This window comes from Musa acuminata, chromosome BXJ3-7 (assembly GCF_036884655.1).
Source record: "Musa acuminata AAA Group cultivar baxijiao chromosome BXJ3-7, Cavendish_Baxijiao_AAA, whole genome shotgun sequence".
Lineage (NCBI taxonomy): Eukaryota > Viridiplantae > Streptophyta > Magnoliopsida > Zingiberales > Musaceae > Musa > Musa acuminata.
The window spans coordinates 40708407-40720000 of NC_088355.1; the positions used below are offsets into that span (position 1 = coordinate 40708407).

General features: G+C 37.9%; 2 protein-coding genes across 4 annotated transcripts in view; both read right to left on the minus strand.

Annotated features, from left to right (window-relative positions):
- Window positions 1–259: 259 nt before the first annotated feature.
- Window positions 260–4497, minus strand: LOC135642562 (uncharacterized). Its single transcript, XM_065158817.1, has 5 exons — window positions 3910–4497; window positions 3790–3827; window positions 2494–2764; window positions 1880–2166; window positions 260–789 (listed from the first exon to the last, which is right to left on the minus strand). Exons 1-5 carry the CDS (start codon window positions 4309–4311, stop codon window positions 357–359), a joined length of 1431 nt encoding a protein of 476 aa, XP_065014889.1. The 5' UTR covers window positions 4312–4497; the 3' UTR covers window positions 260–356.
- Window positions 4498–4845: 348 nt separating this feature from the next.
- LOC135642560 (uncharacterized) overlaps window positions 4846–11594 on the minus strand; it is a 12397-nt gene continuing 5648 nt past the window's right edge. For 2 of the 3 annotated variants that reach the window (XM_065158812.1, XM_065158814.1), the window contains 11 exons: window positions 11499–11594; window positions 11310–11410; window positions 11036–11180; window positions 9465–9533; window positions 9328–9373; window positions 8828–9216; window positions 7527–7612; window positions 7265–7400; window positions 6816–6981; window positions 5817–5899; window positions 4846–5499 (listed from right to left, as the gene is read on the minus strand). The exon at window positions 11499–11594 is cut by the window's right edge and continues 1132 nt beyond it. In XM_065158812.1, the coding sequence (XP_065014884.1) occupies window positions 5365–5499; window positions 5817–5899; window positions 6816–6981; window positions 7265–7400; window positions 7527–7612; window positions 8828–9216; window positions 9328–9373; window positions 9465–9533; window positions 11036–11180; window positions 11310–11410; window positions 11499–11594 (1452 nt within the window). In that variant the 3' untranslated portion in view covers window positions 4846–5364. Of the gene's footprint in view, window positions 5522–5816; window positions 5900–6815; window positions 6982–7264; window positions 7401–7526; window positions 7613–8827; window positions 9217–9327; window positions 9374–9464; window positions 9534–11035; window positions 11181–11309; window positions 11411–11498 lie in introns of all 3 variants that reach the window. The other variant, XM_065158813.1, reaches the window with a different exon arrangement.

The window sequence follows — 11594 nt, forward strand, 5'->3', positions numbered from 1 at the left end:
GGTTGATGAATTGAAGTCATTATCCTGAGATATAATGAGGAGGCAACACTGGTAGAAAACCACCAGTTTAAGTGTAATTTGATAGTCCAAATATATTCACCAACATACATAAAAAATGTAATATCAATTCCCCCACAATCCTTTTATAATCTGGTCAGAAGGTTTAGATCATTTTAACTTCTCTCGAGCAAATGAATAGGTTGCTGAATCAGGCAATTAAATGGGACATACAGGTGGCTATTGAGAGAAGGAATAGTGGTAGAACAAAAAGATTAGCTTTAACCTTCCTTTTTTTTGTATGTGAAGATACATAAAAAGGTCATAGCAGTTATCCTAGCATATAATGATCGCATAAATCACATGATGTTAGTTGGTAGACCAACTTCAAATGCAGCTGAAGAAGCCAAGTTGATTGCAGTCTGAACGAACAGCTCCCAGAACCAAAGATCAAGCGCAAGAAGAGATGAGAATATCAACAAAGCCAGTGTCTGATACCTGTTGAGAGGCCAGCCCAAAAGTTTTGCCAATGCCTTGAGGAATGGCAAAGACTGGCTGTCCAGCTTCTTGTTCTTTATGGACCATGCTGTTATCCATTGCACATGAGACGGGACCATGTCAAACTCTTCTCGCAGTCGTCTACCAAGATCTGGCATGTGACCTCCTCCATAGAGAACTGCTATTCTCTGGTGCCCATTGTCTATCGCTCTCCTCAGTTCGTCAGCTGCAACTCTGTTCCTTTCACCAATGATCACTGATTTTTCCTCTATAGCCGCAGTTATTTCAGTAAACCTTCACAAGAATTTCCCCAGGTAATACCCATTAGATATCATTTTCATAAAACGAGCATTTTAGGCTTAGATATCAAACGAACAATCCATATAGAAAATTTCGTATGTGAAACAGAAAGTAAAGATGAATTAACCAAACACTTACATTGCATTCATTTAAAAGACTCACGGGGATGCCTATCATTTATTTTTAAATTTGCACATAGTTTGCATATTTAAGGGCCTACACATTTGCACATAATTTGCACATTTTTAATGAAGTATATCAGACAAATTTCAATGACTTGTTTTTGTTACAGTTAAAAGAACTTTTCTTTTACTGTGTGGGCTCAAGAAAATGAAACTTGCCAAAGAATTTCAACCGGAGAGAAGTTATAAGAACCTTGTTAGATTATTAAACTAATCCCTTTTTTTTCCTGGAAAATGACTTGGGATCTTTGTTGTTGATCTTGGAAATCCCACTAAGTGATGTGGTATCTTGGCTAGGCACTTGATACTCTCTTGTACAAGATATTTATCCCACTAAGAAAATTTTGGAGATATTTGTGTGCAACTTCAGAATCTAACATGTAGAGCTAAAAACTCTCTGGCACAGTAATATATACATTGGGGACATCTAAAATTGCACTGTCAATAAAAATTGTTTGTTGAATGCAACATCAAAAGGACTTTATTACACATAAAAAAATTAGTCCGATGATATGCCTAATTCAACCGAAGTGTCCGAGTCCTCATCCTAATTAACAGAGCCCATAGGCTATGCGAAGAAAGTAAAATACTCCCACAGGGTAAATTATGGTAACATTATCTAATGTAACATGATAAGGCATTAATGCCCATTCTGGTATTATTAACAGAACTATTCATGTCATATTACATGCACCCAATAAAAAATATGATATGCCACTAACATAAAACTGAAGAACTCAATTTCTAATAAATTGCCTGCCACTTCAACATGGAAACAAAATCAATTACAAGAACACTGAAAGGACACTCACAATCCCTAAATACTGTTCATGATTCTGGAACTGCACATTAATATATGGGATGTATACGAGAGGACCATATACAGGAGGTGATACACTCACTCAGATGTTAGCCGCTTGGCCAAGAAAATCTTCAATGCTGCTCCAATATCAAGTCTGGAAAGTGCTTCCAGTTCAGAGTACTCTGTGCTGTAACTTTCAAATGGTGAACATACGCTACTAATAATGAGAAGTCCAACAAGTGGCATGGGCAATACACGTGAAGCCCAAAGTAGCTTAGATTTCCAAGGACCAAGATCACCTGTTGTGGAAACAGGTTGAACCAAGGTTTTTGTAGATCTGAGAGTCATTTCTTTTGCTAGCGTGAAAAAGCTTTCGCCTCTTTCATCCTGGAAAAAAGGGCAAGTAACATGTAGAGTGTTCAAAATATCAAGCACATTGAGCACATCCTCAGCCATTAAAAAGAAAGTAAAGCAAACCAGATCCATATGTATAAGTTTCTTATATATAAACTTAGCATTGAAGTTCAGAGACAAGACGATATAAGACAATCAACTCCTACACACTAAAAAGATTCATGGGTGCAGTGGGTATTTACTAGATTAATGGCTCTAGGAACCTCCATAATTAGGTTACAATTGGAGGTTTTATTTACCATTTCAAGTGGTATGCATCACATACATAATAAACAAAGAGAAAATTAAGATATTAAGTACCTGAAGTAATTTAAAAGTCTCATAATCAAGGTCAGCATGTTGCCACTTTTGACTTTCATAATCAAGACAATCTAATTGGAAATCAAGTGACAGAATTCTAGCCATCTGCCTTTGAATGAATCCAATAATATTAAAGCCTTTGGATCGTTTAGGTTTCAGTTTTCCCTTGGATTTTGAGTTTATTCTATTTTCTAGACTTTCCCTGCTTGCTACCATCTCATAGAGGACACAATCATAATATTCAAGTCCTCTTTGAAGAGTCTCAAAGTACCTGCATACCAAAACAAATTATTGGTAAGTCTCATTAAGAGGATGAAAAAGAACTTTGAACACAAAACAAGCTAGCAAAAAGCACTATTGTACCAATGTCATTATTTATCACAAGGAATATCAATTGAATCTTTAGTTAAGCAACTTAAAGCAAACTACTAAAGAGAGAAGAATTCCATAACTCAGAGAAACTTCAGAAGCTCATGAGAAAGTCGAATCAGCGACATGGAAACTTCCAAGAGCCCCAGTAAAATCTTATAAATCCCTAAAGAAGAATAATGAGCAAACAGGTGATACAAGTCCAACAACAACAAGAACAAGCCATAAGGAGGGTTTACAGCAAAGGGTCACTACATTAAATTTCCTGTTGTTGAGCTCTTTTGAAGGAAATGTTGCTAGTTAAACTAAAAGCCAGCAGATCTCTTTTCAGTGTTTCTAATAGAACTTTGCTAGACCTCCCTCTATCCGTCCTAATGCCAATGTTGGTCAAATTTCCTCATCTAATGATGTAGCTATACCTCTCTCTCGATCATGCCGCGCCACACCTTAAATAGCTTCCCCGCCACACAATTTTTGATCGAAAATAATCGGTAGTTATGAAATATATGTGGGAGAATGCAGCAAAGTGAGCATAAATTTTGCATATTAGGTTGGAACAGTAGTGTAAAATATTCTAGACATGATTGAGACTAGTAATGTAGCAGTAGTGAAGATTAAAAATCAACAGTAAGAAGAACAGCCCGTAAGTCTGTCTCAAAGTCCATGCATTTTAAACTAAAAAAACATGCAGAATAGCATTCAACTGGACCGCATCATAACATAAAGATAAAAGTAGCATATCAAACGAGAGAGGGATGCATAGCCTAATGGCAATTTGCTTTGTCTAACCACATCCAGTTCATGAAATTATCGACTTCAAGCATCCAAGACAAATCAGAGTACCAAATGATGGACTAAATTAAACAAAGTAAAGAAGAAGCTTAATAGAACAATGAACAGATTTATCTTTGGGAGAAACCAACATACTGTCTGTCTGCAATATGGATCGTCGACACCAAATCAACCTGCAAAGACAAACTCGCACTAATCAATAATCAAATCCTTTACAACCAAAAGAAGCGGTAAGAAGAAGACAGCCAGCACTACCTCAAGAAAAGGATGGAGCAACGACCATGGGAACCGCTTCCGGTAGCTGACGACGGCGGTCTGCAATTCACCAGAGTGGCCACCGACTTGACCTTTCTTGAAGCGCATGAAGTCGGAGATGGAATTGTTGCGCAAGAACTTCTCGGTCGTGGGATCCTCATCGATCCCAGAGGATATCTTGGGGAACGACGCTCTGGCCAAGGCGACGAGGCGGCCGGATGAGCAGGCGGAGGAAGAAGACGAAGATAAAGCGCGGATCGGCTGCGGCCTCAGAGTTGCAGCGGTCCGCGACGGCCTGGAGGCGATAACAGAAGGCGGGGCGGCCTCGTTTGCGGCATGGGATGGGGACAAAGGAAGAGAGGAGAAGGGTGCATACCGCAAGGAAAGAGAGGCGGAAGCCATTGGCTTCTGTTTCCCAGGTCGGGGGAGGGAAGAGGCGGGGAGGGGGAGGGGGCCGGCCAAGGGCAAGCGAGGAGGTGAGGTGCGAGCGTGTGTGGCTGTGATCTTGCGCACGCCACGGTGCGGTAAAGTGGCCTTCCGCTGCCAGGGCGCGGGGGAAACCGTCTGGTTTTTCCCCTAAACGATAACCAGTTTCGCATCCGGTTAGTGCGCCCGGTTCACTACCGGTCTTGTGATTGGAGACGAGCGACGATACCCGTGTGGGTCCCACGTCGATTTTTTTTTGGGAAGAAACTTGGACGCTAACGTCTACGAACGGAGTCGAGCCGACGGAACTCGACGAACACAAATTGCGTGGCGTCTCAAATCACAGGTAGAGTGTTCGAACATTATTCGATTTGGCACCCAGAAAAAATCAAGAGGCACACAAATGCACACCAGCACAGAATCCGTGTCCAAATAAAACTGGGATTTGGATGAAATGAAAATTAGTAAAGAGAATAAAAGTTAAGGCAGCAATATTTTAAACAAACAAAATTAGAGAGGGCAAGTTAAATAAGTTGGAGATTACGTGTTCCAATCACATCCGTCATCTTTACACCACTGATTTGGTTACTGAATCACGTGCTGAAATCTTTAAAAACATTAAAAAAAAAAAGAAACAAAAGACTATACAATTAGGCCTCCATGACCCCCCGAAAAAAAACAGAAAAAAAGGGCTTCTTGCAGATGAAGAGCCAAGGAATACTATATAACTGCACCATTCAACAGAAAAATACAAAACTTTTGCTATAATTACCAGACCAAGCGCTCAAAAATCTCAGACTTGCAGCCAGGAGAAACCAGCTTCTAGGTATGCAAGCCAATACCTTAATGCTTATGCACAATATTTCCCAAGTAAATGCATCGACGAATCATCAGTCATGGTCTTGCCAGATTTCAGATGATGGTATTTCCTGATGAGAGTGGGCAACTCACCCACGACTTTGGTCCAAACAAGCATACCACCCGGTCCACCCCCCATGAATCATCAGTCATGGTCCTGTATAAGAGTGTTCATTGATTGATTTCTGTTTCCAGCTGCTGATTATCTTCATGGCATTGCCTTACAGCATCATTGAGTTCAGGAAATGCTGACAAAAACAGAAGCTCCAGAAGTTCTAGTGCAAACTGCTTCAAACAAACAGGGGACTGTACACAAGAACAAGACCACCTGATTAAGAATTATTAGATGGCAATCTAATTCACAAGAACAAGACCACAGGGTATCATATTCACAATAACAATCTAATTCAGTGTTTTACTACGTTAAACACTTCTGAATATAAAAATTATTAGATTTTCATGTCCATGACTTGCCAAGTTTCCCAAGTCTGCGACTCGACAGGCCAGAATTTATATTTATTTTTCAAGACATGAAACATAGTAAGTTCGAGCATATAAAGATTCTATCTGCATCTCGTTATCTCACATGCTTAATATTTACACAGTCCATTTTTAAAATGTACCTGAAGAAAGAAATATATATCCTGAGCACACTGCTCGTATTCCTTTCTGCCAACAAGACTTACCAAAGCAGCTGGTGCTTTATCTGCAGAAAAAGAATGAAAGTACTGTAGAATGTTAGAAGCACTGGGAAATCACAATGTCAGGAATACACATGAAACTTGTGTAGAGAACAATATTAGCAGTATTTCACATAGCATCATATGTAATACATTGACAAAGTTAAAAAAGCTACCTGTTCTTTTTTTATTTATTGCTTATAAGTAAATTGATTCTTTAAGCGACAAAACTCATTAGGTCTTAGGCATTAGCAAAGCATTATGAACCAATTAATTCTTATGATTTTTTACTTCTCACACTAAAGTTAGTCATGGGCACATTGCTGTATCATTCATTTAATTGAAACAAGATGAAACATGCTGAGCTCACAGAGGATAGCAGAGATACAAACTTCAAACAAGTGTGCATTAGAAAATTGAAATGCACAGCACTAAACAACTTAAATGTAGAGCTTTCTCGTGTGTCGAAGTAAAGCAAAAGAATCACAAGTTATTGTATGCAAAGATAGAGTGTGAAAGTTAATTACCACATTTGTATATTGAATTATTTAATTTTATATTTCATAGAACACACATAGGAACAGAAAAAGAACACACAAAAAAGGGAAAAAAGGAACCAATATGATTGAGAAGATAAAGAGCAAAGGTATTTCTACAGATTCAAGTTCCGTTATAGGGTTTAACCAGCTGCCATCTGGAACCTTTTCGACAGAATAACCAACGGAACCAAAGGTATAAAGTCACAGATAGAAAAAGTACAACCCTTTGTACAATATTCCATTGTTTGCAAACATCACTTCCAGGTATTGGTATAACTATATCACCACTCTAGCCTCAGTATATAATAGATATCATACTGACTGCTTAATCTTTTCCTGCTTGCAATATAGATTAAATATACATTGACTAACTAAAAGGTAACAATGAAAGAATCAGCTTTACCTATTATTAGTTCATAAACGAATTTTGCCCGGCGATCAGCTTCTAGCTGTTGTTCAGTAGTCAATGGATTAGCGTTTTGGTTGTCCTGAGTGCCCGGTGAAGAAACTGGTGTTGGAGCTTTTCGTTTAGGATGTTTAGTTAAAAAAATTCCATCAGGCCAGAGAATCTGTTCAATTGACAAAAATTAGGTCAGAATATTTAGTGGAACTAAAAGTATATTAGTAAGCCACATAAAATGAAGGTATTAGTGTAAAAATGAGATGTAATTGAAATGTTTGAGTACACTACAATTCACCATAATAATAGTGCATGTGAACACAAGGAGAGAAAATTGTAGGATATTTGGAGCATTGCCACAGTAGGTCACTTGTAATTGATAGCAAGCCACAATGTTTCTTTTTAAAATGCACAGCTATGCTTATATTCAGTATGATAAATGCTTCCCTTACTTGCTCAATACGCTTTATAGCAGAAGCAATTACCACTCCCCTTCTAAGAAGCTGGATTTTCTCAATAAGCCAATCATCAAAAGCATCCCCCATTCCCAACTGTAATAACTGCTTAGCGATCCAAAAAGCTTGGCGCCTATACAAAAGAAAACACACATACATTTAGTATGCAACTAAAATAGTGTAAACAAAAATTGTAACATAAAGCAGAAATGATGACCTTTTTGCTCAACTAACCATATAATCTAAACAGTAAACACACCTGATCCAACCGCCATCCTTCAGCTGGAAAATTACATCTACTAAATTCAATATGGGAATAGTCAAATTTGGAGGCACTGGCACCCACTGCATTAGGAGGAAAGATAATAAAATACCATAAGCAACTGGATAGAGAAACTTTTTACACGTTCAGAAACAGTTTGAATGGATAAAGACAGAAAGGAAAAACAGCAAAGCCTTTGTGGTGCTGTCATGCACATGAAACGTAATAGCATCAAGAAAGGGAACTGTTAAATGGATAGTAATAAAAAGAAGCACCCGACATGAAATTAGCAATAAGCAAACTTTGAAGTTGTAGATGTAGAGTTGGTACATAAACTGGTTAAACCTTAAGTGAGAACTTAGTAGTCAATGTTGGACAACCTATCAAAATTAATAGCAATAATTATAATCATAGACATTTAACCAAGGAATGCAATTTCAGATACCAAACATGTACCAATCCGGTATGGAAACCATCCATGCTAGCGATATTGACACATGGTGCACTGTGTACCATGGTACCAATGTGTGGGAGGGGGGAATGAAGAAGAAATGAAATAAAGGAAGAATGAAAAAAAGAAGGAAAGGGAGGAGGAGGAGGAGGAGGAGTAGGAGGAGCAGGCAACAGAGGAAGAGAAGGAGAAGAAACAGAAGGACAAGAAGTGCCAGAAATGAGGTGACAGCAGACAGGAAACAGCGATCAGGTTGTGGAGAGCAAAGAGGGAGACACTCGTGCAGACCCTAAAGGCACATAAGGACTCAGGGCGTTGAGAAGTAAAAAACAAAAAAACAAAATATGAAGCCATTTAAAATAAAGGACTGAACCAGACCATCTGAAATGGGGCGGTCCATGTCTCAGTTCATGCCTGGACCAGTAATAACAGTCAGCACAAACCGGCCCAAACAAAATTGAATCATTGCAATTAACTATAGAACAAATACATATTATCGCTCGTAAGGGCAGCATTAACCCGCTGCATCAAGTAAAGCAAGTAGTTGATTTCTTAAGGCATGATATGATTGCTTTTCTGTCATAATGGCTCAGAGACATTCAAATAAATAAAATTCAACTGGCATATACTAAGATAATAATTGATGGTTTATATTTTTTCATGAGCACATATTTGAGTACAATCCCTTTGAGGATTACTTAGGCAATAAATCAGAACCATTCATTTTACCTGTTTTTAACTTGCTTAGCAATGAAAATTGTAAGCAAAGCTATTAATTTCAAACAAGATGCCACCTTATGGAGAGAACTCCCTATTTTTATTATATATACAGGAGTTACGAACTTACTTCAGTCGGAATGCTGAAGGCCCCACCAGAATGAATACTTTTAGAGCTCTCTTGCAAAGTCTCAACTCCCACTACTGAGTGTTTCTTTAGCTGGTCGGATTTGCCAGTAGATGGAACATTCTTCCCAAGCCTACTTTCTGGATCACTTCCTGTCTTGTCCTGACATGAATTCTTCTGCTCCTTTCTAGTATCTGGACCTGAAATTTTCTCCGTATATGGTTTTCTCAGTCTGAAACCATCAGATTCAGGGTAACTCTTACTCATTGGTGTAGCACTGTCTTTGATCTCATAATTTTGATTTTTCTCTGCAGAAAATAACTGGCTATTGACATCTTCAATGGAATCAAAACTTTTCGCACTCTTTTCATGTGGCTTAACATCAAGATTCACTGGAATGAAAAAAATCAGATATGAGGAAGATTTATATCAGTATATCCAACGAAAGATATGAAGAAAACAATTCAAGTCCACACCAAGAAAAAATAACATGAAATGAAAACCTGATAATGTTTGGATGATGGAGAGAGAATCTGAGAAAACATATGTCTGCAACATGGATAGCACTTTAAAAAATTTGTTCAGCCAAAAAGATATTGGACACAACAAAAATGACAATCATATTAGGTTTAATACCAACCTGTGAATCAACACTGAGAAAATCCCAGACCTCTATAGACTCTGATATGGTTGGAATCTGAAGAAGCTTCTGTGCAAAAAGAAAGACAATTGTGTCACTAAAAGACAGAATAGCAAGACTAAAGGTTATCAGAAACCAAAAATAAAAGAGAGAATAAATTGGGAGTAGCATCATGCAAGAATTCAGGTTTCTTGCCATAATTCCCTACCATATTGGTACACATCTTTTATTGAGGGAATGGCACCAGCAATATCATGGTATTGGGAAGCAGCATGAAACATACGAAATCCTACTTGTTTTTATTCATTTGTCTCTGTCTCGGATAACTGTTGTATTATTTTGAACCACCAGTACAGACCATAATAAGGTTTCCAAGAGTATCTATAGCTAATGACATCCAGTTGATGATCCTATGCTGTGATGCCTCTAAAATAGTCAAATACCGAATATGGACCACGACATCTGACATTACATATTTCAGTCCCAACTTCAGAGAATCTTGGAGACATCTCAGGTATTGTATCTGAAGAGGACCCAAATATGATTGTATGGATCAATCAACTAAGCAGGAAAGGACTCCATATGATATGGTTAAGACAAGTTGAAGCTTCCAGTGTTGCATGTTATATCTTAGATGATTTCAAAAGAAAATAACTTCACAATACACAGGGCTTTAACAAAAACATCAAAAATATATAAAGTGGCCTAATATTCTCAATCAATGAGCTATGACAGGTAGTATTGTACTTTTCTCACTAGGACTCCATACAATATGGTTAAGACAAGTTGAAGCTTCCAGTGTTGCACGTTATATCTTAGATGATTTCAAAAGAAAATAACTTCACGATACACAGGGCTTTAACAAAAACATCAAAAATATATAAAGTGGCCTAATATTCTCAATCAATGAGCTATGACAGGTAGTATTGGACTTTTCTCACTAAAAGCAAGCTAATGAGAAAGGTAATGATGTGAGACAAGGTACTTGGTTACCCTTCCAGAGATATCTGCACAGAAGGGGACATGCATGCTTGCATATGAACTTCTAAAGATTGTGTTACAAACTCTTTCAACCCTATCTTTCATTATAGGTATCAACACAGGAGCATCACTTAAACACCATGTTCCAGATTCTTATCCAGGACTCTTATCCTATTTGTCACCTGCATGCGAATGTTACTATGCTACAAACTGAACAAGCCAGTAGTTGTACTGCATCAAGGCCAATTGTCATATGTGCATGCTACAAAAGACATCTTGGAACCACGTGCTTTACTTGAGAATAAATTAAAAGGGTTGTGCCAAGAAAGAAGTATAATTTTCAGCATTATTTAGGAAAGGATAACTGTGTATATGTTACTAGCACGAATCTTGAATGCCTTCAAAGCTAAATCTAATAGATTGAGATACTCAGCATAGCTATGACCAAGCAACTTTTTGTTAATTGAAGGCCAAAGTCTGGAAAAAATTGAGAAGCAAACCAAAAAGGTGCTGGGTGCATGCTTGAACATAATCGTAAGCAATCTTGTGGAACAAGCATTGTCACCAAGAGTACTTCAAGACAAGCATACCTTCAAATATACATCAAGAAGCTTGCATCTTTCTTGAACAACAGGAACATCTAGTCCAGATGACAAAAAATGCTTGGGTGGCAAACTTAAATTATATTCAGGAAACTCTTTCAGACGTCGATGTAGCTCCTCAAAATGACGAAACCTAACAAGAAAGCCCATAACCTTAAGGAAAATACCGAAAAAGGAACTTCCATTATGCAATGTGCATACCAAATGTCAAAATGTTTAAGAAAAATTCAACTGATACATCATACTGCCTTATCAAGCGAACCTTCTTTTTATAAACCAGCTATTGTTATTTGCATCAGTCACAGAAACTGAATACACAGCAAAGGTTCCTGAACCACTTTTTACAACATTGGCCCCAAGTACCTGCAGATCCATCATGTATCAGCATAGTGCTTACAACTATCACATGAAATGGAAGTATAAAGAAATGAAAGATCCTGAGAATTTCCACCTCACATCTCAACTTCAGAAATGTATCCGCTAATACAAGGATATCAGGAGACTTCATAGATGAATAAGATGACTCAGATGCTGAAACAGAGGAAAA